The sequence below is a fragment of the Phyllostomus hastatus genome, unplaced genomic scaffold (assembly GCF_019186645.2).
Source record: "Phyllostomus hastatus isolate PE091 unplaced genomic scaffold, TTU_PhHast_1.1 phas_scaffold_55, whole genome shotgun sequence".
NCBI classification, from domain to species: domain Eukaryota; kingdom Metazoa; phylum Chordata; class Mammalia; order Chiroptera; family Phyllostomidae; genus Phyllostomus; species Phyllostomus hastatus.
The window spans coordinates 6,305,233-6,331,883 of NW_025334035.1; the positions used below are offsets into that span (position 1 = coordinate 6,305,233).

At 38.7% G+C, this 26,651-nt stretch overlaps 1 protein-coding gene across 1 annotated transcript; it reads right to left on the reverse strand.

The window, feature by feature from the left end:
- Positions 1–1,397: 1,397 nt before the first annotated feature.
- LOC123809221 (myosin-1-like) lies at positions 1,398–26,220 on the reverse strand. The gene is given in 44 exon segments (XM_045824175.1): positions 1,398–1,624; positions 1,626–1,654; positions 2,478–2,573; positions 2,696–2,800; positions 3,054–3,224; positions 3,313–3,438; positions 3,751–3,927; positions 3,929–3,955; positions 4,042–4,350; positions 4,740–4,864; positions 4,954–5,119; positions 5,393–5,576; positions 6,844–7,040; positions 7,185–7,303; positions 8,879–9,005; positions 9,558–9,947; positions 10,032–10,122; positions 10,202–10,347; positions 11,010–11,186; positions 11,286–11,528; positions 13,240–13,495; positions 13,593–13,729; positions 13,818–13,941; positions 14,225–14,342; positions 14,425–14,512; positions 15,956–16,026; positions 16,123–16,435; positions 17,221–17,391; positions 19,259–19,408; positions 19,498–19,616; positions 19,838–19,976; positions 20,164–20,267; positions 20,360–20,458; positions 21,121–21,147; positions 21,150–21,183; positions 21,334–21,393; positions 21,395–21,427; positions 21,519–21,633; positions 22,391–22,418; positions 23,519–23,675; positions 23,786–23,929; positions 24,034–24,277; positions 25,831–25,861; positions 26,111–26,220. Coding segments are annotated over 42 exon segments (5,817 nt in total). The 5' UTR covers positions 24,238–24,277; positions 25,831–25,861; positions 26,111–26,220; the 3' UTR covers positions 1,398–1,503.
- Positions 26,221–26,651: the final 431 nt, after the last annotated feature.

A 26,651-nucleotide genomic window follows, 5' to 3' on the forward strand; every position in this document is an offset into this window, starting at 1 on the left:
TCATGCTTTTCAGGAGGGTCAGTATTAGGTGAAAGTACAACTAAAATTGGCTATTGTTATCAGACCCTATCCTCCTTTCCTGCATCTTTGCTTAACATTTGTTTGTTTATTCATTTTCTTATGAAGTGAATAGCCAAATGAAATGGCAATGTGGAACTAGATGAATAGGTTGTAAACTTTAGCAGGATATTGGATAATATATTGAGGACTGTTAACTGTTTTATAGATTACTTTAAAGTGAGCTCAAGATGTTGTATTAATCAATCCAATAATCAATACAAAATAAATGAAGGTACATAATAACCCAGAGGGAAACTTCCCCAGGCACCAAAGTCCAGAAGTGTGTAGCTGAATAATTTAACCTACTGGATAACAAAATTAAAAACTTTTAACTTTGTATTATTTCTCTTAAATAGGTTGTATACTGTTCTTGTAAAGTCTTTGTTATAGTCCTAATAAACAAGATTCTTGCTTGCTCCCTGTCTGTAAAAAATTAGATAAATAGAAGGCACATGCTACTCTCAGCACATGTAAATCTGTAGTAATAATACTACATACAGATTATACCTTATAATTATACATATAAGGTACACTATACATTGTAATTGTGATGCTAATTACCACAACACTATAGAAAGGCACAATGTAGCAACCTAAAGACAAAATAATGAAAGTAGGAAATGGACTTTTTAAAAATATTAATTGATCTTCTCTTTGTATCAGAAGTACTGTGGGGAAGCCTTGTAAAAGGTACAGAAGCTTCCAAGGAGAAAGAAGAACAAATACTGAAAATATGTTTATTCTTAACTCTTGTTTACCATTCTAAAGTAATAACAAGGGAGGAGGCTCAGTAAAACAAACAACTAAACATCTGTAGGTAACAAAAAACTCAGAATCTCATATTTTAAAAGGACCAGAAAAGATCTATAGAACATATTTCCTCCTTAAGAGACTCTAATCTCAATAGTTCATATCTTAATAGTTCATAATAGGGGAGAGTTTGCATTTTAAATGTTTTTAAGTGCCTAACCAAAATTGTTTATTTTTTCTACTATTTTATGTTGGTAATTAGTGTTTCACTATATTTTTACTCTGCCTTGGTATCAAGAATGTTAACTTCATTAACAGAAGTCTGCTTTTCTGATGACTAGCTAGGGTTTTGCTAAGAGGGGTTTAACAAATCCTCCATGTTCTGTATGGCTAAGGCCCACCTCTAGGCGTCCCCTGTGCACCTTTGGTTTAGGGCACTGACTAACTGGGACTGACCTGGCTGCTCTTCTCACCTTTTATTTTTGCTGACTAAATTCTTCTCTGTAGGGTAGAAGCAAAATGTTTTTTCTTCATTTAATGAATAAAAAGGTAAGTTGACCCAGTGGGGGAAAAAGAGACACAAATTATTTGCAAATAAATTTTTTATCTGCAAAAACTGTAAGTACAAAACAGAGTGACAAAGATTTTCACATTGTGTGCATTTCTTTGGTCACTTTTCAGCATTTGGATGAATTACTCTTCACTAATGATTTTTGTGTGAACCTCTCGGCTCTTCACCCGCAGCTTGTTGACCTGGGACTCAGCAATGTCAGCCCGTTCCTCGGCCTCCTCCAGCTCATGCTGGAGCTTGGAACTTGGAGAGGTTGACGTTGGATTGTTCCTCCTGAGAATGAATGGAAATGCATTTTGGACCAAATAAAGTTCATAATTTCTAGTTTGTTAGATCAGTGGGTCTGGAATTCCGGTTTTCTTCTTGCAATACTGATATGTTCTTCTCTTAGTTCTTTTTAGTAATATGCCATCCACCTGTTTACTCAAACCATAACTTGACAAATTACCTTTGATTTTCTTTCTCTCATCTCCAAAGTACAACCCTTTAGTATATCTTGTAGTTTCTACCTCCAAAGTATCTCCACTTCCTTCTGTACGGTCCACTACTATCCTAATCTAAGCTGTGGGACCACCTAAAACGCCTCGTACAATGTTTTGCTGTACCAACCTATGTTACCCAACAATCATTCTCCATATGGTAGCCAGAATACTCTTTTTAATACATGTACACACATATACATATATTAAATATGTATATATTGACTGACCTGACAGAAAACCATCTTGTGGCTTCCCAGTGTCCCATTGTACTTAGAATAAAAGCCAGACTTCTTATTATGACCTAGAATACCCTGCGTTGCTTCTCCTGCCCAGCTCTTCAGCTCCATTTCTACTGCAATTCCCTTGTTCTGCTTCTTGAACAAGACTCCTTTCCACTCAGAAGCTTTGCATTTGCTTTTCCCTACCCCTAGAACATTTTTCCCTGGCTTATCAAGTGGTTGGTTTCTTCTCATTCTTCAGACCTTCATTGAACCATTTCTCTTTAATCTTTCCTCTTTTTACCCTTTTTGTTCTTTCATCCCTTTAACCAAATTGGCTTGGACATATCTGAGACCTGGAGGCTGCCCAATTCCCCCAAGGGATTCTGTACTCACCGCTTCCTCAGCTTGTCTCTTGTAAGCTTTCACCTTTGCTTGCAGTTTATCTACTAGATCCTGGAGTCTTAGTACATTCTTACGGTCTTCCTCAGTCTGAAATAATATTTTAAAGAGTCAGTTTCTTGAAAGTACAAATACCATCATATTTTGTTTTACATTTGGTTTCTAATCCTTTGCAGACTGGGGTGAAAACCTAGACAGGCCATTTTCCTAACCTGATAAGTGAGTTCCTTTACTCTTCTTTCATGTTTGCGTAGACCCTTGACAGTTTCAACATTGCGCTTCTGTTCACTTTCAACTTCGGCTTCAAGTTCACGTACCTGCAAAAAGATGGGCATTTTAAAGACATTTATTATAATCCATTCACTGAATTTCTACCCTTCATATGGCCTGTAGTATTCCTTTTACTCTGCTTTATTTGTACCTTTTGATACCCTAGCCTAATCTCCCTGATGATAAGCTTTTGGCAACAAGGAATGTCTGTCATTCACCTCTGCATTATTTAGTAGACGTATTAAAAAATCATGTGTTGCATGGGAATGAGATGGAAAATATGCTAATCAGAAGACCCACCCTGGCCTCCAGTTTCTGGATCTGCTTCTTCCCGCCCTTCAGGGCCAGCTGCTCAGCCTCATCCAGACGGTGCTGCAGGTCCTTCACTGTCTGCTCCAGGTTCTTCTTCATCCGCTCCAGGTGGGCACTGGTGTCCTGCTCCTTCTTCAGCTCCTCAGCCATCATGGCTGCCTAATTAGCAAATAAATCAAGAAAATAAGGAAAGCTGGTAATGGCAGGTAGCATGCATATATATCAGCAAAACAAATGCTCATCTTACATCAGTGATGGCCTTCTTGGCCTTCTCTTCTGCATTGCGAGCCTCCTGGACAATGTCTTCCATCTCTCCCTGGATTTGGGAAATGTCTGTCTCCAGCTTCTTCTTGGTGTTGATCAGGCTGGTGTTCTTGTTAAAATATCACATTTAGAAATATTAAGTACATGAAAGCAAAATCACAGTGCCTGCTGTTCCAATGAAATCACAAACTAATTAATTAAATTAATCAGCATCTCAGTTGACAATGTATTTTTAAAAGTCACTCAACTCTGAATGTCAAAATTCAGATAAGCAAAAATATTGTTAATGCAAAATATTAAATATTTGAACTGTATCCTCCATGAAACATTATGAATAAATTTTTAGATAGTACTAAGATATGAGCAAGAATTTGATATTCGTTCCTCTAACTTTTTCACTCTTCTCTTCCTATCTACTCACCTGGGTGTGCAGCAGCTGGACACGCTCACTGGCATCCAGCAGCTCCTGCTCTGCAACTTTCCGGCTCCTCTCTGTCTGCTCCAGAGTGGCCCGCAGCTCCTCGATCTCGGCCTGCAGCAGGTTGGCTCTGCGCTCAACCATGGCCAGCTGCTCCTTCAGGTCCTCCTGGCCCCCGGAGAGCATCATCCAGGTGGATCTGTGTGTCCTGTGGCATGAATAATCATTGAGACATCTTGTTCTCAGGGCTTCAGTCACCTCAGTGCCCTAGGACCAACTCCTGAACCCCTTTACCTTGAGAATGCCTTGGGTGTTCCTGTAGTTCCTCAGGGCCTCAGCAGCCATGCGGTTGGCATGGTTCAGCTGGATTTCCATTTCATTCAGATCTCCTTCCATCTTCTTCTTGATCCTGATGGCATCGTTCCTGCTCCTGATCTCAGCATCCAGCGTGCTCTGCATTGACTCCACAACTCTAATATGGTTCCTCTTCAGCTGGTCAATTTCCTCATCCTTTTCAGCAATTTTCCTGTCAACTTCAGACTTGACTTGGTTCAGCTCCAGCTGGATGCGCAGGATCTTTCCCTCTTCATGTTCAAGTGATGCCTTAATGACAGCAAGAGGTGACATTAGCAGGGAATGAAAGTGTATAGTATCCTTGGAATAGGAATTAGTTCTTAGTTTGGGGCTGCCATCACACATCATTATTCCATTGTTATAGAAATTTCTACATGTTATTGTTGGTTTTGTATACTTCTGTCTCCCCAGCTAGGTAGTGCCCTTGAAGGCAAGGCCTTTAACTTCATCTTTGTTTTCTCAGTGTCTAGCAGTCTGTCTGACATACAATTCCGTTAGTTGTATATGTGGTCAATTTCCCATTCCCAAACTTGTATGCGGAGTAAAAGTTATTTGTCTTTTCTCTTGATTCTCAGTTCTTGCATGCAATAGACCCTAATTTTTCTCAAAATTGTTTTCCAGTGTACAATAATGTCTACCTCTGCCTCCTCTAAAGCAGCCTGAAGTTCAGACTTTTCTTGCTCGATTTGCTTCTTTATTTTTTCCAGTTCATGAATACGTTTCCCTCCTTCTGCAATCTGCTCAGTGAGATCAGAAATCTCCTCTGTTGGTGAACAAAAATATACAAATTTGTTCAGTGAGGAAAAGCATTCTTTCAACTCTGTTGTTAAAGAAAAGGTAAAATGTACTCACGTTGCAAATTCTTATTTTCCCGCTTCAAGGTTTCAAGTTGGTCTAGGGATTCCTCATAAGCATTCTTAATCTTGAACAGCTCTGTGCTGAGGGAGCGAGACTCCTTTTGGGAAGCTTCAAGTTCAGCATGAGTTTCTTCATACTTCTGTTTCCATTCTGCTAGGACCTGAGGGGCAAGGAATAGTCAGGAAACTTAGTGGAAAAAGTTTGATATAATGAAACCATTTATTCCAGCAACTCTCAAACAGAGTTGAGATGTCTGGGGGCTGAAAAAATTATTAAGAATGAGAAGGGTGAAAATCACAGGAACTCTCCACCTCATCAGTGAGACAAGAGCTACTGAGAACAGCCCTCAAATGGTTGGAATAAGGCACACTGAGTAGCAGGCTATCTTTAATCATATGTTGGATGCTGAGGCAGAAACTTCTTCAGAAATTACCTTATCAAAGTTCCTCTGCTTTTTGTCCAGGGCTGCGCAGGCAGCATTAGATCTCTCCACATCGAGCATGAGGTCTTCAACCTCATTCTGGAGCCGCTGCTTCGTCTTCTCAAGGGAGGCACACTTGGCATTCACAGCCTCTACATGCTCCTCAGCATCCTGTAGCCTCTGGGCCAGCTTCTTCCTGAGAAGTGAATTAGGGACAATAGAAGTGAATAGTCATCAGTGGAACTGGGTGTTCAGAGTGGGCACAAGAGAGTGATTTCCACAGTCAGACTCCATAATACTTTGCTTTTCAAAGTTGTTTTCTAGGTGTAGTTCTGTATTAATTCATTCCCACTCTCTCACCAACCAAATACTGAAAACAACCCAAATTTCAGTATTGCTGTGCTTCATAGTCTGGCTTTAAGAGGATCATGATCAGCCAAAGCCAACATTTTGCCCTTCAGAGTAGCTGGTTCAGTCCTTCTTTAGAGAATGTTAATATGTACCTTGAATTACTGTTATTTATTGTTTTCTGCACTGAATTTTGATCTCCAGAGAGTAGAGTCTGTATTTTGCTAATCTTTGTGTATGCTTGTAGGCTATCATACATATTATTTACTCAGGTGTTATCTTAATTGTATTCAAGTAAGGTATACTTGATTTTGTCTAGTTGTTTAATTATATCCCGTATTTTCCTAGCTTTTCATAAGTCATTTAATAAAAAGCTTTCCCAAATCTACATAAATTTTGCTCTGAGAGCTCTACTAAGAGTCTGTTCTAAGGCATTCACCAAAACACTGTAATTCCAATGATAGGGATGTACCTTGGCCATAGACTAAATGAATAAATCTCTTCTTAAACTTTCTGTTGAATAAGTAGGTCCCTTTCTGTCCAGATTCTCTCTCTTAACAGCTAAGTCTTGAACTTTTGATTGCATTGTATATTTAGTCCATTATAAAACAATTTTATTTTGTATTACAGAATCTTATATCTGTTTTTATTTTATTGTCTGTTACAATATATTTATTCCCCTTTCCTTTTCAATATAGCCATATTTTCACATCTCAAAAGGAGGAGCTGTATTTTAAAGTCCATTTATTTTTCTCTCACATATGTGCCACCTTGGACTGATATTTTGTTAGTTGCTGAGAGAGAAGGGAGACACAAGAAAGTACAATTAATTCTTATTCTATCTACACTTGTATAGATAGAATGATGGCAAAAGTCTCCCCTTTTAAAAACAATCATTCAGCTTCCTCTTGCTTATGTCTTTTCTCTTTCTACTCTCTGGCTTAATTTCTTTCTTTGGACAACCGAGAGATTTTTCTTGCTTAGTTTTATCTTCATGCATATTCTTCCTATATTTTTTTTTGTTTTGGGAGAAGTGGACACTTGCCCATTTCATAGTGGAAGAAGAAGCTCTTTGTTAACAGAGATACTTCATTTTAACTAAGTTTCGAACATACTTGGCCTCCTCCAGCTCCTCTGTGCGCTGGATGGCATCTGTCTCATACTTTGTCCTCCATTGGGCAACCTCGCTGTTGGCCTTGGACATTGCCCTCTGAAGCTCGGCCTTGGCTTCCTGTTCCTCCTCATACTGTTCCCGCAGCAGGTCACAGTCGTGGCGGGAGGACTGCAGGGCGTGGGCCAGAGCACTCTTGGCCTGAGAACATAGAGATTGGTGTTTTAATTTTATATACTTAAAAGTGCTATTAAGTACCTAAGTTCTTGTAGGTTACCAGAAGAAAATTTGTAGAAGTAAGTAGAAACAAGGATAATAACAGCAGCAACAACAAGTAGGGCTTACCTTTATCTCCTCTTCCAGCTGCCTTTTCAGTTCCTCAATCTGTTGTGTGAATGCTTGTTTGCCCCTTGAGAGTTGGGAAACTAAAGAGTCCTTTTCATCTAGCTGGCGTGAATATTCTCCTATAAGGATCAAAATCCAGAAAATGCAACTTTACTTTGGAAATCAAAGCTGTAAATTAAAAATGGAGCAGGGAAAGGGAGCTGAGTCAAAACATGATGGAGATCATGGATTACAGCAAACCACCAACATCCACTTCAACCCTGACAAGAAAATCTATATAAAACTGAGAAGTATGAAAAATGTTGAGGCAGATTATGTGCTATGAACAACACAAAGATTTTGGGAGGCATTTAAAATTATTTGATTACCATAGAAATTGTTAAGAAGCATGAAAAGAATATAAGTCAAACCAACAAAACAGTATCTAAGGCAATAGTATACTAGTTTACTTTTCATTGAAAGTTAATTAGAAACAATTATTCTGTAGAAAATAGGAGACTTTGGGCAATTCCCTCTGTAAGTAGGAGTGATTTTCAAAAGAAAATTGTGGAATCCTTTTTATATTAAGAAGTGATCAAGTATTCTTCCACTCCCCAAGGAGTTGATTTATGGGATTACTAATTAGTTCATAAAGTAAATGGCATTTAAGTTGATCTTTAATTCTTTAAGCATCATAATTCAGAAAATACTTTATATTAAATATAGAGAAATACTTTTCAACACCTTTTTAGAGATAAGGTTACCTGGAAGCCTTATCTCTAACATTTCATAAGAATCACAACTTGCTTCTTTTATATACCACTAAATTACTAGGTGCAAACATGTATTGAGGAAGAAAAAATACAAGGAGTATTTTGATTCTTTTACAATACAATTTTTCTTTTTCATAAAGTGTACTTACCATTTATTTGTATGATAGTAATAAAAACCTTACTTTGTGCTGTGTTCTAGTAAGAACAATATTTGAATGATCATGAAAGAGTCAAATGGTTCCAACACTTTGATTTGCCTATTGATTTAATAGTTCAGATGACCTGTAAACAATTTCCATCATGCTACTTCTCCCTAGGAAATGTACAACTGTGGTCAAAAGGTGGACAAGTTGATAGGGGGAGGAATGAATGCAGAGACTCCCCACTTTGGATATTCAAAATGCTAAAACCCTCACTTGAGTGCTCCTGGGTTGGGTTGTGATCCTGAATATTTCCCTACTTCATGGTGGTAGCTACCAGCAATTGGAAAAACTTCAGGAAAATGACTGGAGTAAGCATTCTTAGACAAGTCATTTTATCACTACCATAATTTGTCATCTTTAAAATGGCAATAACATTATACAGGCTATTAAGAACTGAAGTAATAAATAACTTGCAGAAGCATTTGGAAAAGTGAAAATAAATATTGTGAGGATATACTTTTTATTTAATGACTTTTTGATTAGAGTAAAATCTCCTTTAAAATGTTTAAAACAAACAAACAAAAAAAATCCCCCAGATCTCTTTATTATAAAAAACAAACAAAAGTAAAACAAAACAAAAAGAAAGCTGTTCATGTTCATGGTAAATAATGTGTTCATATGAGTGGGCATCTCGAGGAAGGTAATATGTGATCTCAAATAGGTCAATGCAGGGTTTTCCAACAAATTGAGCATCCAAGGTAAATTTGTCATTCAAGGTCAACATGGGTAAGTGGCCCACCTGCTTCCGTCTGCAGGCGAGCTCTCTGAGCCGTCAGGTCATTGATCAGCCGCTGCTGCTCATCTTCCTTCGATTTTAGTTCACTCAGTTGGTCTTCTAGTGTACGGCACATCTTTTCAAGGTTCCCCTGCATTCAAAAGGTGGTAGAAGATACCTCAAACAAATATTTGGACCATAGAAATTTTTATTAATCCCAAGCATTCCATAGGAGCTTCAATTCTCATTTATTCTGAGAATCAACTATTTTTACAAACAAAAATAACAGGCCTTAGACTATGATAGGAAGAGTAACAAGATACATAGTCTATTTATGAATGTCGTCACTCAACTGGCCTATCTTAATGTAAGAATAATTTTATTCAGCTCATAAGATTTTTTTGAGAAGCAAATTATGTATTTGTGCTTAAAAGAAAACCACAAGTTTAATCAAGGTGTAGTGTTTTAAAAATCTCAAAATGTATAGTTGAATTGTTTTTATTTGAAAGAGCTTAAGTTTTTACTATGAATATTCTTTGGGTATAACTCTTCTCCCATAAAGAGTAAGTGCTTTATCCCATCACACCCAAGTTGTCCCTCCTTCTGACCAGTCTCCTGTCTTGTCCTTCCATAGTCTCCCTCCAGTTACTAATGATTCTTGAATGGCTCACTCACACCTGTGTTATAGAAACTGTGACTGTACCTTGGCTTTGGTGACAGTCTCCATGTTGCTGCTAAGGTCATCAATCTCCATCTTCATCTCACTCTTCTCCTTCTCCAGCTTCTGCTTGACCCTCTGCAGGTTGTCTATCTGCTCCCCAAGTTCAGCCACACTGTCTGCATGCTTCTTCCTTAGGGTGGCCGCTGTGGCTTCGTGCTGCAGGGTGGCCTCCTCCAGGTCCCTGCGCATTTTCTGGAACTCAGCCTCCCTCTTCTTGTTCATCTCAATCTGGGCTGAAGTGGCCCCCCCAGCCTCTTCCAGTCGCTCGCTGATCTCCTCTAGTTCCCGGGAGAGGTCAGAGCGCTGCTTCTCTGCTTTGGCCCTAGAGGCCCGCTCTGCCTCAATTTCCTCCTCCAGCTCCTCAATTCGGGCCTGGGAGTGACACACCAACATTAATGTGAATTCATGGCAGTTTTGATTCCTAAGTGCTTAGAAAAGGCGTAATTTATGACTTACCTGTAACTCCTTGATCTTCTTCTGCAGCTGCATCCCAAGGGCCTGTTCATCTTCAATCTTGCTTTGCAGATTGCTCATTTCAAACTCTTTCCTGTTAGAAAAACACTTTGTGTAAGGCATAGAAATATTAATAGTAATTTTCCCATGACACTTTTGTCCATGTTGCTTACTTTTTCAGCTTTTCATCAAGTTGCTGTTTGTCATTTTCTACATCCATTGTAGATTCTTGAGCCAATTTTAGGTCTCCCTCCAGTTTTCTCTTTGCTCTTTCTAGATCCATCCGGATTTTCTTTTCTTGCTCCAGAGACCCTTCAAGCTAAAAGGTAATGATCCATGAGTACAGTTCCTGGCATGTTACCACCTTTTGTCCCAGGTTGAACTTGTAAACATTAAACTCATATGTAATCAACAAATTATTTTTATTTTTCTTTGAACTTGACAAATTTATCCAATCTATTTCATTTTAATTACTATTTATGTAGTCCAAAAATTCATCATTTAAAGTTGAAATCTACCTTATTACCATATTTTTACAGTAAACTACTAGGGAGGCATTATGTCTTTTCTGTCTCCCTACTGGAATTGATCGTGACCAATGCTTTACCACATGGGATGAACACCATAGCAATATTCCCAAACTGTGACCTTTGTCAAGTCTTCCCTTACTCAGACATTCACAGTGGGTTCCTTCTCAATATCAGGACATGTTTCAAGCCAAATTTATTTTCTACATTTTTTTATTTGAAATCCCCTTAGTCCCTGTGAGAGGAAACCTTATAGATCATTATTGCCTCTTTGCTTGTGTTACACTTCCCACTTAGAGAACCCTCTCTCTTCTATATCTTCCCATAGCCTCTCTTCTTTCAAGCCTAGCAAAAGACCCATTTTGTTGCATAGCTTTCCCTTCCATTCTTCCCTCTAATTCTTTTTTACCCATTTTACACATTACCACTAACTTTTACACAATGTTGGGCTTACATCATCCACTTGCTGCTCTAGCTTGATTTTGGCTTTGGTCAGGGTGTTGACTTTGTCCTCTTCTGCCTGCAGGTCATCCAGGGTCTGCTGATGGGCCTCCTGGAGGGCCTTCTTCTCCTTGGTCAGCTTAGCTATGGTTTCATCTAGGCCTGCCATCTCCTCTGTGAGGTTTTTCACCTTAGGAAGTAAAAACACTTTGTATTACATGCTGTATTTTGGTGGATTCAGTTTTATTTAATAATAGTAACATAAACTTTTCTTATATATGTTTCATACCTTGTTCTCTGTGGCATGTTTCTCCTTTTCAACCTTGGCCAGTGTCAGCTCAAGGTCATCAATGTCTTTCTTCAGTTCTGAACATTCATCCTCCAGTTTCCTCTTCTTGGCTGTGAGCTCAGCATTGATCTCTTCCTCATCCTCAGCTCTCTCAGTCACCTCTTTGATTTTGGCCTCCAGCTGGATTTTTGCTTTGATTAGCTGGTCACATCTTTCCTCTGCATCAGCCAAGCTATCTGCTTCCTGAGAAAGAACAATAGACACATTTATATTTTAGTTCTCCAGATATTTTCAGATGTCATTAATATTTTGAAACCAAAAGATTAAATAGTGTTTTAAAGCCTTAGGTTAATTTTATTAGCTTTCCATCATTTAGGAAATATATATTGGACACTTATGACATTGAAGATAAAATAAAGGAGTTTAAGTCGTGGTTCCTGGTGAAACTATGACACAATTATATTTGAGTGATGGGGTTCAGGGTACACTCTCAAAATATGGCACTTTGGCATGTTGAAAATGTTAAGCTGAAGGAGTTTGAGAAAAGAGAAGAACAAGGAAGGTCACTCCGATCACATCCCCTCACTATTTTTCCTGAATTAGGTCAGTCAGTTGTATTTAATATTTATTTCCAGGAAAATTTAGTGTATGAAAAACAAACATAATTGTTATGTATTTATCAGGTTGCTAGGAGGGAGTGATAATATCAGAAAAGTGACTTAAAGGGAAGACATTCCCTACAGTGACAGAGTAGCTGAGAACTAAAGGAAGCACCTGGAAGAACTAAGGGGAACTAAACAAGTTAAAGTTGGTTCTTAGAAAAGAAGTAAGCATGCTTCTTGTGAGAAGAGACAAGAGTTGGACTATAATCTTTATGAGAGCAGAGGCCATATCTCTTCCTCAGAGTTGTATACCTTATATCTAGAACTTCAACAAATATTTATTAAATGGATAGTTGACAGAATAATGTTGAAAAGAGGTCATTCAATATTCAAAGGAGAAGAGTATGCTTGGATACAGCATGGGTACCCCCTATAATTATCCTTTGATTTTTGAAGCTATGATGAACCTCTCCCCAATTTAGGAAACCTTGATGTATATAAACTATGAGGAAAGTTACAAGGCCAGCCTAGGTTAGGATTCATCTTCCTTTAAATTTTTTAGTTATGTGTCCAAAACCTATAGTTCCAATATAGATTCCCTTCTGAATTCACAAAACAAACACACAAATAAGCAAACAAACAAAAAACTTACTAAAGGATAACCTTTAATGTTTCAGTTGTTGATTTCAATGGTAGCAACTCAAATTCTCATGTCATTTGGGTCACAGAAATGGGTTAGGCTGTGACATTTGATCAAGTATTTCTTTCCAAGTCTCTGAATATTTATTGGGTCATTAGAACAAGAATATCAACACTAACTGTCATGCTTTGCATAAAAAAATGATACTACTTATAGATAGTGTTGTCATTTTCCTTGCAACGATCCTATTCTTTTAGGTACTAGAGTGTTTCTAAAGAGATTTCAGAGGACATCCAGTCCAGGAGGGCATAGATATAAAATTTCAGAATATTTGTTATAAGTTGATGCATTTGCATCACAAAGTCTCTTCCTTCTCCACTGTCAATATTGTTCTTTTTTCACTGCTCCTTTTTGCATTTTTAGTAGGGAGAATCTTAGGCAGCAAAGATCATCTTCTCCTGCCTATATTTTGCCAGGAGAAACAATAGTTGGAAAGGAAAAACACTTGTGTTTCCCTTCTCAACAGCAAGGGATCCTATGACAGTTCTTTTTAGTAATATTGCATATGAAATTTTATAGAACATTCTCAGGAGTTGTGAATTAAGAAAGATTGATAGTAAGTCCCTCAGTTAGGTGGAATCTAGACTCTCCCCTAGAATTGCTTAAATAAAATTTTAGCATCAGATAACAAGAAATGGGTTCTGACACTCACAGCTTGAACCTGGAGTTGTAGGTCATTTTTCTCTTGCATCAGAACAACCATTTTTTCTTCTAGTTCTTTCCTTTTGGCCTCAGCCTTTGCCAGACTTTCTTTGGTCTTCTCAAATTCTTCTTTCATGTTGGCCATCTCCTTCTCTGTCTCTGCACTCTTGAGGAGGGGCTTGATCTTGAAATATAGCTTCATCCAGGGCCAGTGCTTCACATTCATGAAAGCACGGACATTGTACTGGATGCAGAAGATGGACTCTCTGTGACAAGAAAAGAAATTTTCGAAGTCTGATTATAACAGAAATCAGAATTTAAAGCCATGGCTAATGGGGTTTAGTAAATTATTCCTATTAATACCTTCTCTCCACCATCTTCTGGTACTCCACTCTTGCCAAGAACCCTCTGCACCTGGCCTGGGTTCGGGTAATCAGCTGGGCCAGCTTGTCATCTCGCATCTCCTCTAGGAGCCCCAGAAGACCAGCCTTGAAAAAGACCTGTTCATGGGGAGAGTTGTAGATTAGAAACTTTACATCAACTTCAAAGGGACAGAAATAACATCAGGTAGACTTTAGAGACTATTACCTTGGTGTGACCAAATTTATACTGGGTGTGGTCAACATCAATGGACCCAAGGAGCTTCTCAGAAGCCTTCTTACTGTCAATGAATTGTCCTTCAGGGATAGCACTTGCATTTAATACCTTGTATCTGTTTAACAAATAAATGATATAGCTGGTGTCATAAACAAGAAGTCTCCCTGCCTTACTATAGAAACAACATAGTTGTTGGGTAGTCTAACAAACATAAGAAATCATATCTACCATTTTATTCTCCATATATTCAAAGGGTGTCAAATTTTTGGTATGTCAATACAGTGTAAGTTAAATCTGTTTCTCTTCAATTTTAATAGAAGATACAAATATTTTTCTATTGAAAATTTAAAGTAGATAAGAAGAATCTCTTAAAATAATTTGTAGTGAAAAAGTCTGACCTCTGTTTGAAATCTGCATAAAGGATTCTGCTTGGGAATCCTTTCCTACAGATGCGGATGCCTTCCAGCACTCCATTACACCTCAGCTGGTGCAGGACAAGTTCATGCTCCATGGCCCCTAAAAGGAAGAATATGCATGTCTAGTTTCATGATCTAAAGCAAACACACTGGAGCTTGTCCGGATATCAGAATTGTCTTACCAGGTGTTTTGGTTTCATTGGGGATGATGCACCGTACAAAGTGAGGGTGAGTGCTCCTCAGGTTGGTCATCAGCTTATTCAGATTTTCCTGTGGAACCATATGAATATTTGTCTTTAAAAGTATACTATTTCATACATTCATATATACAAGCATAATCATTGTGAGCCATGACATTGATTTAAGTTTCTAATTATTAATTTTTAATTGGTCAATTACTGTTTATATTCAATGTTATTTTGTGTTATTTTCAGGTATACAGATTAATGGTTAGATAATCATATACTTTACAAAGCATTTCCCCTGATACTTCCAGTACCCATCCAGATTTGAATTTGTAAAAAGTTAGCTCTGGAATTTCCACATTCCTAAAATGATCTTCTATTTCCTATTTTTGTGATATATATATTTTTTTTTCTTCTACTAGATGTTGAAGTGTTGTTCACTACTGTTGAATGGGATAGCATATGTTGTAAATTTAATAATATACTTATATGGAAATAATCTACCCACATTGTTTTGCCTAGATATGTGGTCTGGTTTTACAAATAATTCAATCTCTTTCTCAAAATCTCCATTTCTTTCTTTTTAAAAACTTTTAAAAAATGTATTTATTGATTTTAGAGAGAGGGAGAAAGAGAAACAACAATATGAGAGAGAAACATCGATTGGTTGCCTCCCATATGCCCCTCAACCAGGGATCAAACCTGCAACCCAGTTATGTGCCCTGACTGAAAATCAAACCCCCAGCCCTTTGGTGTATGGGACGATGGTCCAACCAACTGAGGCACACCAGCCAGGGCTCCATTTCTTTCCTTACCCGACTTGCCATTGTATTCGCTTCCCTATCACAAGCTTATTCCTTATCATAGTTAGACAGCTGTGTCCTCTTTCTGGTTCCATAGAAAGTGGCCTTATAATGCCTTATTCTCGGGACTGGCAGAAAACTGACAGTTATGTTACCAAGTGTGAGATGTTTTCCAAGGAAATCCTGGCTTTTCAGAATAACTGGAGCTTCAGTTTTTTACAGATTGGATTGCCAAAAATAAATTTTCCTTAAAGGACTATTTCTTATCATATCTGGTTCTTACTCTTTTAGGTCAGCTTCTAATCCTTATTATTATTCTATACTCAGTCTTTGAAACCTACTCATTTCAGTTCTATACCAATATATACCTAAGCACTTAACTTCATTTGGAGGTTCCCAACATCTCAAGTAAATCTATCACAGTAGAAACTTTTAAGTGTCAAATGACCTAATCTCCTGGCCTACGAATTGACTTTCACCATCTCATACTGATTTCTGCCATTCACTCTCATCCCTCCTGAGAACTGTGTTTCCTACCTTATGCTGAGTATCTCTTCCAAACTACAACAAACCTCCCTGAGACTCAGTTCTACCACTACCTACTGACCTATCTATCTCCTTGAGTCATACCTAGTTCTAGAATCTTGCAGCATTACTTCCCCTTCCCCACACAATAAAGAAAAACTTAATTTCCTGCATCTAATTAGAGAAAATGAAATTTGTACCCTGAAGAGAGCAGACACAGTCTGGAAGGAAGAACCCTTCTTCTTGCCACCTTTCTTTCCACCACCAGCCTCTGAGGAGGACAGAGAAAGCACAAGAAGTCATAATGTAGGCTTTCTCAGTTTAGGTTTTAAACATTCAGTAAAAGATTAATTCTATTGAAAATTACCTGCTTCAGCAGCTGCTGCTGCCCCAGAGAAGAGGTAAGCTAAAGTTTTCAGTGATGACTTCTGGTACAGCCCGACCACCGTCTCGTTCAGGGGGTCCTTGTTCTTGTCAAGCCAGCCAGCAATGTTGTAGTCCACGGTGCCCGCATAGTGCACCAGCGAGAAGTGGGCCTCAACTTTGCCTTTGGCAGGCTTGGGCTTCTGGAAGTTGTTGGACTTGCCCAGGTGCTGTTCATACAGCTTGTTCTTGAAGGAGGTGTCTGTGGCCTTGGGGAACATGCACTCTTCTTCCAGGATGGAGAAGATGCCCATAGGCTAGAGGGAGCATAACAGGCTATACTTCAGTATTTGATGCTAGTATATTCCAATGACTCCGTTGTCTGTAGGAGCCAAAGATGACCCCTTTGGTGCTGTCACTCTGTTACTAGGAGCACTGGACTATAAGTGCTGAGAGAACAAAGCTCTTGGCCTATTTGGTGCAATGACAGAATAATGCTAGACATATAGTAGGTGCTTAATTAATATTTGTTGAACAAAGTACATGGAATGAAATTGTGTGTATATAAATGTAGCTCGCTTTTAGCTATAGGTTTATAAAAAAATGTAGTTAGGTACATGGACATAAATTAATATAAGTAATATTTTAAATGATCATATCTGGATTTCTTAGTAGTCACTTCCTTCCAACATGACCAGTACTCAAAACACTATGGAATTCCTTTTTGTAAAGTTAGTGTCACTTACTGTTTTCAGAGTAACATTCCAAGGGCCCCACTGCTCCACAGTCCCTCCTCCATGGGTCTTTGGATAAGCCAGAAGGGTATGACATGCCACAGTCCCTGCTGGGCTCCCCATCACATTCTTGGGGATAACTGAGCCCTGGAATCTTAACCACCCATGCGCCTCTCAACATGTCTGAACAGGTTCTGGGTGCTTTCTAGACCCTTAGGCTTTGTACATGAGGGGACCTGACTCTCTGAGGGCTCACAGCCTGGCAGTGAGTGGTGAAGGGCAGCAATGTATTAGCAGGAAAGAGAGGAAAGAGGTGATGGTCCCAACTAAAGAGCAGCCATCCCTGGGGAGTGCAATGACTTCTTTACCTTCTCGATGAGCTCAATGCAGGCAGCCAGGTCCATCCCAAAGTCAATGAATTCCCACTCGATGCCTTCCTTCTTATACTCCTCCTGCTCCAGCACAAACATGTGGTGGTTGAAAAACTGTTGCAGTTTCTCGTTGGTGAAGTTGATGCACAGCTGCTCCAGGCTGTTGAACTAAATAAATGGAAAATACAAATTAACATTCATCTTACAATAAAACCTTCTATTTGATAGGGGTTTTTCTTAGTTGGCTAGTCTAACTGCCCTCTTGGAATGGCATGGCTTCACCTCGCCTCTTAGCAAGTCCCCGTCTCCTTCCTGCCTGTTTTGCTGCTGTAGGCTAGAATGTGTCACCACCCTTGTTGGAAGGTTCCCTAAAGAGGAATAAACAGAGTCTGAATGATGCTTCCCTATGCAGTAAAACAATTATTTGGTTTTCACAATATCTATTTTCATTAGTTAGAGATTTCTTAGTAATTTATCTCTTTATGATTATGTTGTATAACTAGCTAGGGTGATACATGTGAGCCACTGTGGTCTATATGTTACTATTAATAATAAGAATAAAAATTCAACAACTAACATTTGTTGAACATTTACTATGTGCTAGACACTGTGGTAAGTGCTTGTATAAATTACTTCATTTAATCCTCACAGCCTCCTGTTTAAGGTGGTACTATTTCCCTGTTTCATGGAGGAGGAAACACTATTAGAAAGGGTAGCAGGATCCTGCGAGTAAGAGGCATGGCAGGGGCTCCAGTGCTTTGACAGCAGAGCCAGTCTTTTTACTCAGTATTAGAACTCAAGATCTGCTCTTCTTTACTATTCAGGATTCCTAGATCTAAAAACTATTGTGAATCCTCGTTTTTAGGAACAGTGTCACCATACACAGAAGTCAAAGACATTTTACCACACAAATGAACCTTGCAAACACTACACTAAGTGAAAGAAGCCAGTCATACAGGACTGTGTATTGTATGGTTCCATTCCTATGAAATGTCCAGAAGAGGTGAATCCATAGAGACAGAAAGAAGATTAGTGTTTATCAAGGACTGGGGGACAGGGAAGTGAGGAATGACTTAATGGGGAATGGATTTCTTGTTGGGGAGATGAAAATGTTCTAAAATTGATTGTCATGATGATTGCACATATCTATAAATACATTTAAAACCATTGAGTCAGATGGGCAAATTTTATGGCATGTGAATTATATCTCAATAAATCTGCTTTAAAAAACCTCAAAAGACATTGCAAGTATGCATTGTTCTCAGGTTTCTTATTTGAAAAAAGAGTGAATTGCTCTTCTTTCTACTTGGTGCCAAATTATTCCTTTCTTCCCATGTGGGCTTGGGACTTTCTGGAGTTGTCCTTGCCCCTAAAATTCAGAAAGATCCCTCCAGTGTCTATCAATTAACTCATAGGAGAAGGTGCAGAAATGCCACTTGTGGATCAGACACATTGGTCAGGTAGAGGGCTTTGGTACACTGTTTCCTAAGCTGTGTAGCAGGTATTCCTTCTCAGGCAGATGAATTTGAGTTACTTTATGATGTCACATCCATCCTCTACACCTGGATATTTCAGAGCAGATAGGAATGTTGAAGTCTTCCTTTGAATTTGTCATTGTTTTCCCCACTGTCATCTTTGTCACCCTCATCACCTTCTTTATCATTTACTGAGTACTATATTCTTGGGGTTTGTGCTTGGGGCTTTAAATACAGAACTCGTTTAACTGGCAGAATAGTCCAGAAGTAAGTGTGTTATTTGGAATGCTAGGAATACTTGTAGGTTGTAGTTGAATTAGCCTCATGAATGGTCAGATACCATTCACCATTATCCAAGCTTACATAAGTAGGAATTGACAGAGGTGGAGTTTGAGTCCCCATGTGTATCATTCCAAAGTTCGTGCTCTTTTATGGGCTTCTGGTCTTCTTTCACATATCTGTTTAGTTTAGAGGACAGCTATTTTTTCATAGACCTTTTCTAATATTGATTGTAGCAGCATGATTTTCAATTTACTGCTACAAAATTTCTGTTAACTCACATCAAAGATCTCAAAGCCAGCAATGTCCAAGACTCCAATGAAGTACTGCCTGGGCTGCTTTGTGTCTAGCTGCTGGTTGATGCGGGTGACCATCCACAGGAACATCTTCTCATAGACAGCTTTGGCCAGAGCACCCACTGAGTTGTACACCTTCATGGGCATAGAAATAATGGTTGGTATTCTAAAAGACATGTTCTGAAGTTTAGGGTGTGTGTCATCCATTAAACTCATGCATTTACCTGTTGTACAGTCTGGCCTTTGGTGACGTACTCATTACCGACTTTGACCCTGGGGTAGCAGAGGGCTTTGAGCAGGTCAGCAGAGTTCAGACCCTGGAGGTAGGCTGCCTTGTCAGCAACTGTAGAGACACAGTTCAGGTACCCAACATGACCTACAGTCCACCCCACATTTCACAGGGGCAGGCTAAGTAGTGAATCACTTCATAGAGAGTCTGTGTGGGGGGTGAACTTGTGCATGTTCATCAGAAGCTTCATTCTAAAGGAGACATGAGTTTGGAGTGGGCTTTTTTTTTCTTGCCTAGATTTTCTTATTAAACACAGATGGAGCTTCATTTGGTACCTTCAGTGCCATCTGGCTCAGCTTGCTCCTCACGCTGCTTTTGCTTGAATTTCATGTTCCCATAATGCATTACTGCCCCTGTGAGCTTATAGATGGACACTCTTTCATCAGAAGTGAAGCCCAGGATATCAATGGCACTCTGCCAGGACGAAAGAGAAGTAAAACAGTTAGGGCAGAAGACACTAATTTATTTATCCTAGGCGAATTTATCCTATCTCCTTAACCACACACCTATGGCAGATTGCTATTGTCATTCCCAAATATAATGGATTTTTTAAAATAAGAGTGTGTGTGTGTGTGTGTGTGTGTGTGTGTGTGTAACTTACATCTGTAGCCATTAGCTCTTCTTGGTCATCAATGCTGGGGACTGTGATCTCCCCTTGACTGACGAAAGCATAGTCATATGGGTTGGTGGTGATCAGGAGCATTTCTGAGTACATAGAATTCAGGGGATACATTTTATATTGGAATATATTAATAAAACAATTAACCCCTAGCTTATAAATGTAGGTTCTTTCTTACCAATTAGCTCTGGCTTCTTGTTTGACATGATCTGATAAAAAATATGGTAACTTCTTTCTGCCTTTAGCTGGAAAGTAACTCTAGACTTCTCCAGAAGGTCTGCAATGCAAAGTAGATACTGGATTATAGGGAAATTGTAAAGTTTCTGGAGTGCTTTTGGCACTTGGAGTCATTACCTAAATTTCATTGGTCCCCTGAGATTTCAGCTGAATGTTACCATGAGGTACCACACATTACATCTCTACAATGGCAGTTGCTTTTCCATCTCCAAAAAAGAAGCTAAAGCATGCTGGCCCAAAGCATATTCATTTCTCATACAGAAGACCCTTAATATATGACATATAATTGACTCTTGATAAGCTCTCTGTCCCCAGGATCTCTTCTCACTTTATAATACAGGGAATACAAAAAGCAAAATTTATCAAGGCTCTGACTAAGAAGTAATTGCATGTACTCAACCCAGAGGCAACTCATTTAACCCTAGTGTTAGTTTTTTTTCTTATAAAAACTTGACATTACTTCTGAGGCTGGAATAATTCTGACAAGCCCAGCAGCTCGTGGCAGTTGCTACAGATTCATTAGCTCATGACTGACATGGATAAAGCACACTGTGGACTCTGGGTAAGATTGGCATTAACCGTGGGCACGTTTGGCAGCAGACTGGTGTTTCACAGGCTCCAGGCTCAGCGGGAGCTGCAAGATGTTCCTCCAAACCATCATTTGTCATCTTTGGATTCCATCTAGGCGGTCCTGTTACTCACATGTTTCAATATCAGCAGAAGCCAGCTTCCTGTGGTACCAAAGTGGATCCTGATGAATTTACCCTTGCAAGTGAAAAAAAAAAAAACACACCAAAAACGGTGTTATGTACAAAGCTGGGAGCACACAAGAAAGAGGAGACTGAAATAATAACTCAGATATGCTTTCTCTGGCATTTTGGGCTGAGAAAACCCTTCTGTGACCAAGAGACTTACAAAGCGAGATGAGTTGTCATTCCTCACAGTCTTGGCATTGCCAAAGGCCTCCAGTAGGGGGGTTGGCACTGATGATTTGATCTTCCAGAGTCCCCTGCAAAGATAAGAGCAGTGCTTACATCTGAGGCTCTGGACTTTCCAAGAGTCCCGGCAGTCTTGGTTCTGACTCTGGCTCTCAGACTCACCTGCATTTTGCCAGAAGTAGCTTCCTCCTTCTTCTTCTCCCCAGTAACTGCAATTGTTGCAAAGTACTGGATGACACGCTTGGTGTTCACAGTCTTTCCTGCACCAGATTCTCCACTGTCGAACCGGACCAAACATATGTGAAAAATTAAGTCATGTGACAAATGAAACTACTTCCACCATCAGTACTTACTACCTATGCATCCATTTTTATGTGTCTATGTCAGAGTCTCCTAGATCTTTTTCTTCAGCCTACATATAGCTCTTTACTTCTGTTGCTTATCACTGACAAGACATAGGGAAGTTCATGTAACACATATTTCTTCAGTGCTTCAGATATGCCAGAATTCCTCCTAGGTGCTGAGGCCTGGGCTTAGGAGCTACAAAATGTAGCCACTCAACAATTAGGTAGGAAATTAAACAATTAGTAAAAAACTATGAAACAATGCAGTGTTCTTCATTTCCTTTAAACCAAAGACATGGCTCAAGTTAGGTCTTTGAAGGAATAGGCATTCCTCAAGTACGTCTTAAAAATGAACCACTAGTGCATTCTGAAACCGCTTAACCTACAGAAGGCTGTGTGTTGCTCTCTGCCCTGTACCAGGTTTGGGCTATATCCAAGAATGGGTTTTATATCTCCTACTCCTTTGTGAGTCCTGTGGAACTTTCAAGACTAGACTAGCAAATGTTGTAACTTGCAGCATTGTTTTTTTACATTCTGATGAAATTTAAACCCTGAGAGTGAAAACAATATTTAGTTTTAGGCTGATTATGCCATTGCTTTAGTATGTGGACATTAACTAATTTCTTCTTTTGGTTTTTATTTTCCCAGTGAAAATAAAATACTAATGAGGCTTAGAATAGTAATACATACGTGATTAAGATAGACTGATTCTCCCGATCTAGGGGGGGAAGAAGACAGTGGCCAATCAGCATATATACTAGTTACACAAACAAAACTTTCTATAGGGTATACTTAGGGTATTTAGTATAAATATTATATACAATGGAGTTCTTAACATATTATTTTAAAGTTATATATCATGTTATGTTCAAGTCTCTGAAGTTGGGGAAGAGAAAAATAAAATGTTGTCATATCTTAAATTCCTTAAGCCCACATAGGAAGTGTGTCTTTCTGGCTTAAAATGAAGAGCAGTATTTTCCAAAGGCAGACACATTCCCTAGTTATCATGTGTAGATTTCAGTATCATGCTGAGTGCTGATTAATGAATATAACTGAAAACTGCACAATATACTAAGGTTTTGGACTGTAGTTTAGTAGGCTAAAATAGTATTAATCAAGCCAAAGTTGAGATTTACTTTCTAAATCGATCAACTGGCCACACACACACACACACACACACACACACACACACACACCTATGTCTCATGGCCACAGATTGCAACCTTAACTCTAATCAGTCTTCCAAAAAGTATGACATTGGGTTAAAGAAAGAGCAGGTGAAAGGAGGCAATTTAATCAGAATATAATCCTTTTAAAGGGGGAAATAACAACTTCTGCATATATGCCTATACCCTCTATACACCACTTTATTCAAAAGAGGATATTATCTGAAATGAGCTCTGGTGGCTTAAAGAAATAAAAGTATCTCTAAAATATCTAATTCAAAATCAACTAAAGACTTAGGCACCAAAATGATTGAACATATTTATTATTTCTACTCAGACAATACAATTCAGTTTTTAATCTTACTCTTCTTACTTAAATATATAAAATAAATTTTGGTTTTCCAAATAGGGAGACTAAACAAACTTCATAAAGGATGAGCAGGAGCATGCTCTGGTAAAGTCATGGAATTGGAATCAGGAGAACGGAGTTTTAGTCCCCACTTTGACTGTATATACCTTGCTGTGTTTTAGTCACCTTTTCTGTACAACTAGGGGGTTGGATTAGATTATTTCTAAAGGTCTTTTTAACTTAACATTTTGTCATTATATCGGTGGTAAAATAATTCATATGAAAGACAGTTGAGCCACTCACCAGTCAGCATGAACTGATAGGCATTGTCCGAGATGGAGAAGATGTGGGGCGGGGCCTCCTGGCGCTTTTTGCCTCGGTAGGCGGCCACCACCTCGGGGTTGTACACTGGCAGCCACTTGTAGGGGTTGACGGTGACACAGAACAGGCCTGAGTAGGTCTATAACAAAAAGGAAAAAGGAATATAATTTGTTTATAGGGGTATTAATAATCTACTATTTTTCAGAAATACTAACTACCTGTATGAGCACGCCATGAGAATGAACTCACATAGATCATCCAGGCTGCATAACGCTCTTTGAGGTTGTACAGCACAGCGGGCTCGTGCAGGTGGGTCATCATGGCCATGTCCTCAATCTTGTCATATTTGGGAGGGTTCATTGGGAAGACTTGGTCATCTTTCACAGTTACAGTCTGTCAAGTCAAATAAGAGAAGCCAGATAAAAAAAAAAATGTAGTGTCAACTCACCTAACCCAAAATGAGGCAGGGCCTAATAGTGTCCAGATGTATTACTCACAGCTCCAGCTTCAGTCTTGGCTGTGACCTTCCCCGATTCCCTGCTCTGCACTGTTGCCTTCACAAAGGATTCCTTAGCATCCACCACAAAGACTGATGACTTGGCATCAAAGGGCTTGTTCTGTGCCTCGATTCGCTCCTTTTCAGATTTTCGGAGGTAAGGAGCAGCCTCCCCAAAAACTGCCATCTCGGAGTCGGAACTCATGGCTGCAGGTTATTGATGGCAGCCCAGTAGAAGACTCTGCCTGGCGGAAGAGGAAAAGATATTAAATTCAGGAAGTGGACCATTAGATCTACATTGAAAAAAATAAAGCATTGCATGATTTTCTAATTACTTTGTTGTCTAAAACTAATTCAGAATAATATTGAATGTTAACTATAATTGAAAAATTAAAAAATAATAAAATTAAAATTAAGAAACATAAAACATTCTTTAGTCACGGACCAGCCCTGCATTGAGTGTGACCACGTCCCTGGCTTGGCTAGAGGTAAAATGTCAATGCCCATTCTCTGAGCCAGTGCTGACAGACACTTCATCATGTATTTGGAAAGAACTATTGTAACCTGGCTCACCTACTGTAGGATATCATAGCTGCTTTCTGAGTTTCATTTGTTATATATATTAATTTGTATAACTGCCTGTTATGGGCTTATGCAAAACACAAAGCTAAGATGATGGTAGGAGTTCTCCATCTTTCATTTATTGTTCCTATCTTCCAGTTGGATTATGAGTGCCTTGCAGGCAGGGGGCGTTTTTCCCTCTATGACATCGTTCACACCTCTTGGAACACAGGTTAGATATGGCCAATAAGCTTAAAGCTGGCTTTGTGAATAAAAATAACAATAGAAATTTGTTGCTAAAGTTGTAGGAAGTATTTTGTATGTGGTGAAAATCTTTTCATCATAAATTCAGATTTTCATGGACTACCTAATAAAGGAAAGCAAAAATGTGAGAGCTTTGTTTTATTAAAATATATTCTATTATTCACCAATTTCTCTAGTTTTTGTGTCGTAATTTTGACAAATGCAGCTTTTTCACCTGTCTTTAGTATTTCTCAAAGACTTAACATGTTATTACCTATATTTTCTTGCTGTATTACTAATATTATAAAAGATGCACAAAATTTTTTTTCAAGAGTCACATTTTGCCACTTTAACTTTCATTAATCTTGTTAATTATAATTGTAACTGATAATAAACTTATCGTTTCCAGAAAAACTTAAACTTAAAGCACTCGGGCAAACCTCCACATTTTCCATTCAGACGACAGTGATTAGAGTTACACAATTAAAATGCTTTGACTTGCTGAAAATGCTCATAATCATTCTCCACATCATTCTTTTTAAAATTTCCATTTTACAATTATGAAACAACATTCATATTTAAGTCACTTTTCAAAGCAAAGGTTCAACCCATTTAGATAGCATCTCAAGGTTTTTTATGTTATATATTGCTGAGTAAAAGCTATAGTATAGGGAATTTACATTTTCTTTATAAATTAATAACGCAAAATGTACTGTGTGCTGTAATTCAATTATTTAAAAGACAAACTGCAATGTTGCAAATAGCAAAAATATGTATGAAACTCCTGAAGGCTCTGAAAAAGCGTTTTCACATGTGACAGAGGACATAACTGCATAAGAACCAGTTTCTAACATCCCCCTCAGAATTTTTCAAGGGAAGCATGATCAGCCATGAAATTGAAATGCATTTATTTTCTAATCCCCTGAGCACTCCCCAAGCCACTGCAGAAGATTTCTCATACCTTGCAAGGAATGAGAAAAAGTCAGTTTCTTACCTTAGAACTGCAACTTTGAAGTGGGACAGAGCTGTAAGAAAAAAGACAAATTTCTTCTGAACTAAATTCTAACAATTCCCAATAATAGCATGCATAATTTTTAACTGAGAACCAGGAAATGACTGGGAACACCGACACATCTAATTAAAATTGTTCTGGAGTAAGTTGGTGCCTCATGGCAGGGCTGCCAGGGACGATGGGAGCCAGGATGTGTGGCATGCGTGAAGACAGCCACACATCCCTTACCGGCCGTCAGACAGAGCCCTGTCCTCACACTTACCTTGAAGCTTTATGAGGAAAGACAAGTCATACTCATTCCAAGGGTACTTTTATAGGGTCAAATATGGAAAACACGTAGCCTCCTCCTCTTTCTTAAAACATATTTGGCAAAACATGTTTTTGGCAATGAAGGTCTCCAAGCATTAATTCCCTTCATATTAAAGATGTTTGGATATAATTAGAAATACTTCCTCTCACATTGGGTTAAGTATATGAATCAATCTCCTATAAATAATTTGAGTCGTTGGCAATCTGAAAGTGATCTGCCTTTGGAATAATGTAAGGTGATTTTTCAAAGGCAGCTCTGTTCTGGAATCCCTGGACTTTGTTGCCTGCTGCTCTTCTGTTTCACTGAGTTGACTGTGTCTGCTGCCCGCACAATTGCAGATATTATACTAGGGAAGGAAGTTTCTGATTTTTAACAGAGTAATGAAAAGATTGTTTGCTCTTCCCAAGAATGCATAGTTTGTTTTTGTTTTTGCAATTTACTGTGCTTTTTTAAGAATGCCTGGAAATTGAATTTTAAAATTTGCTCCATGAAG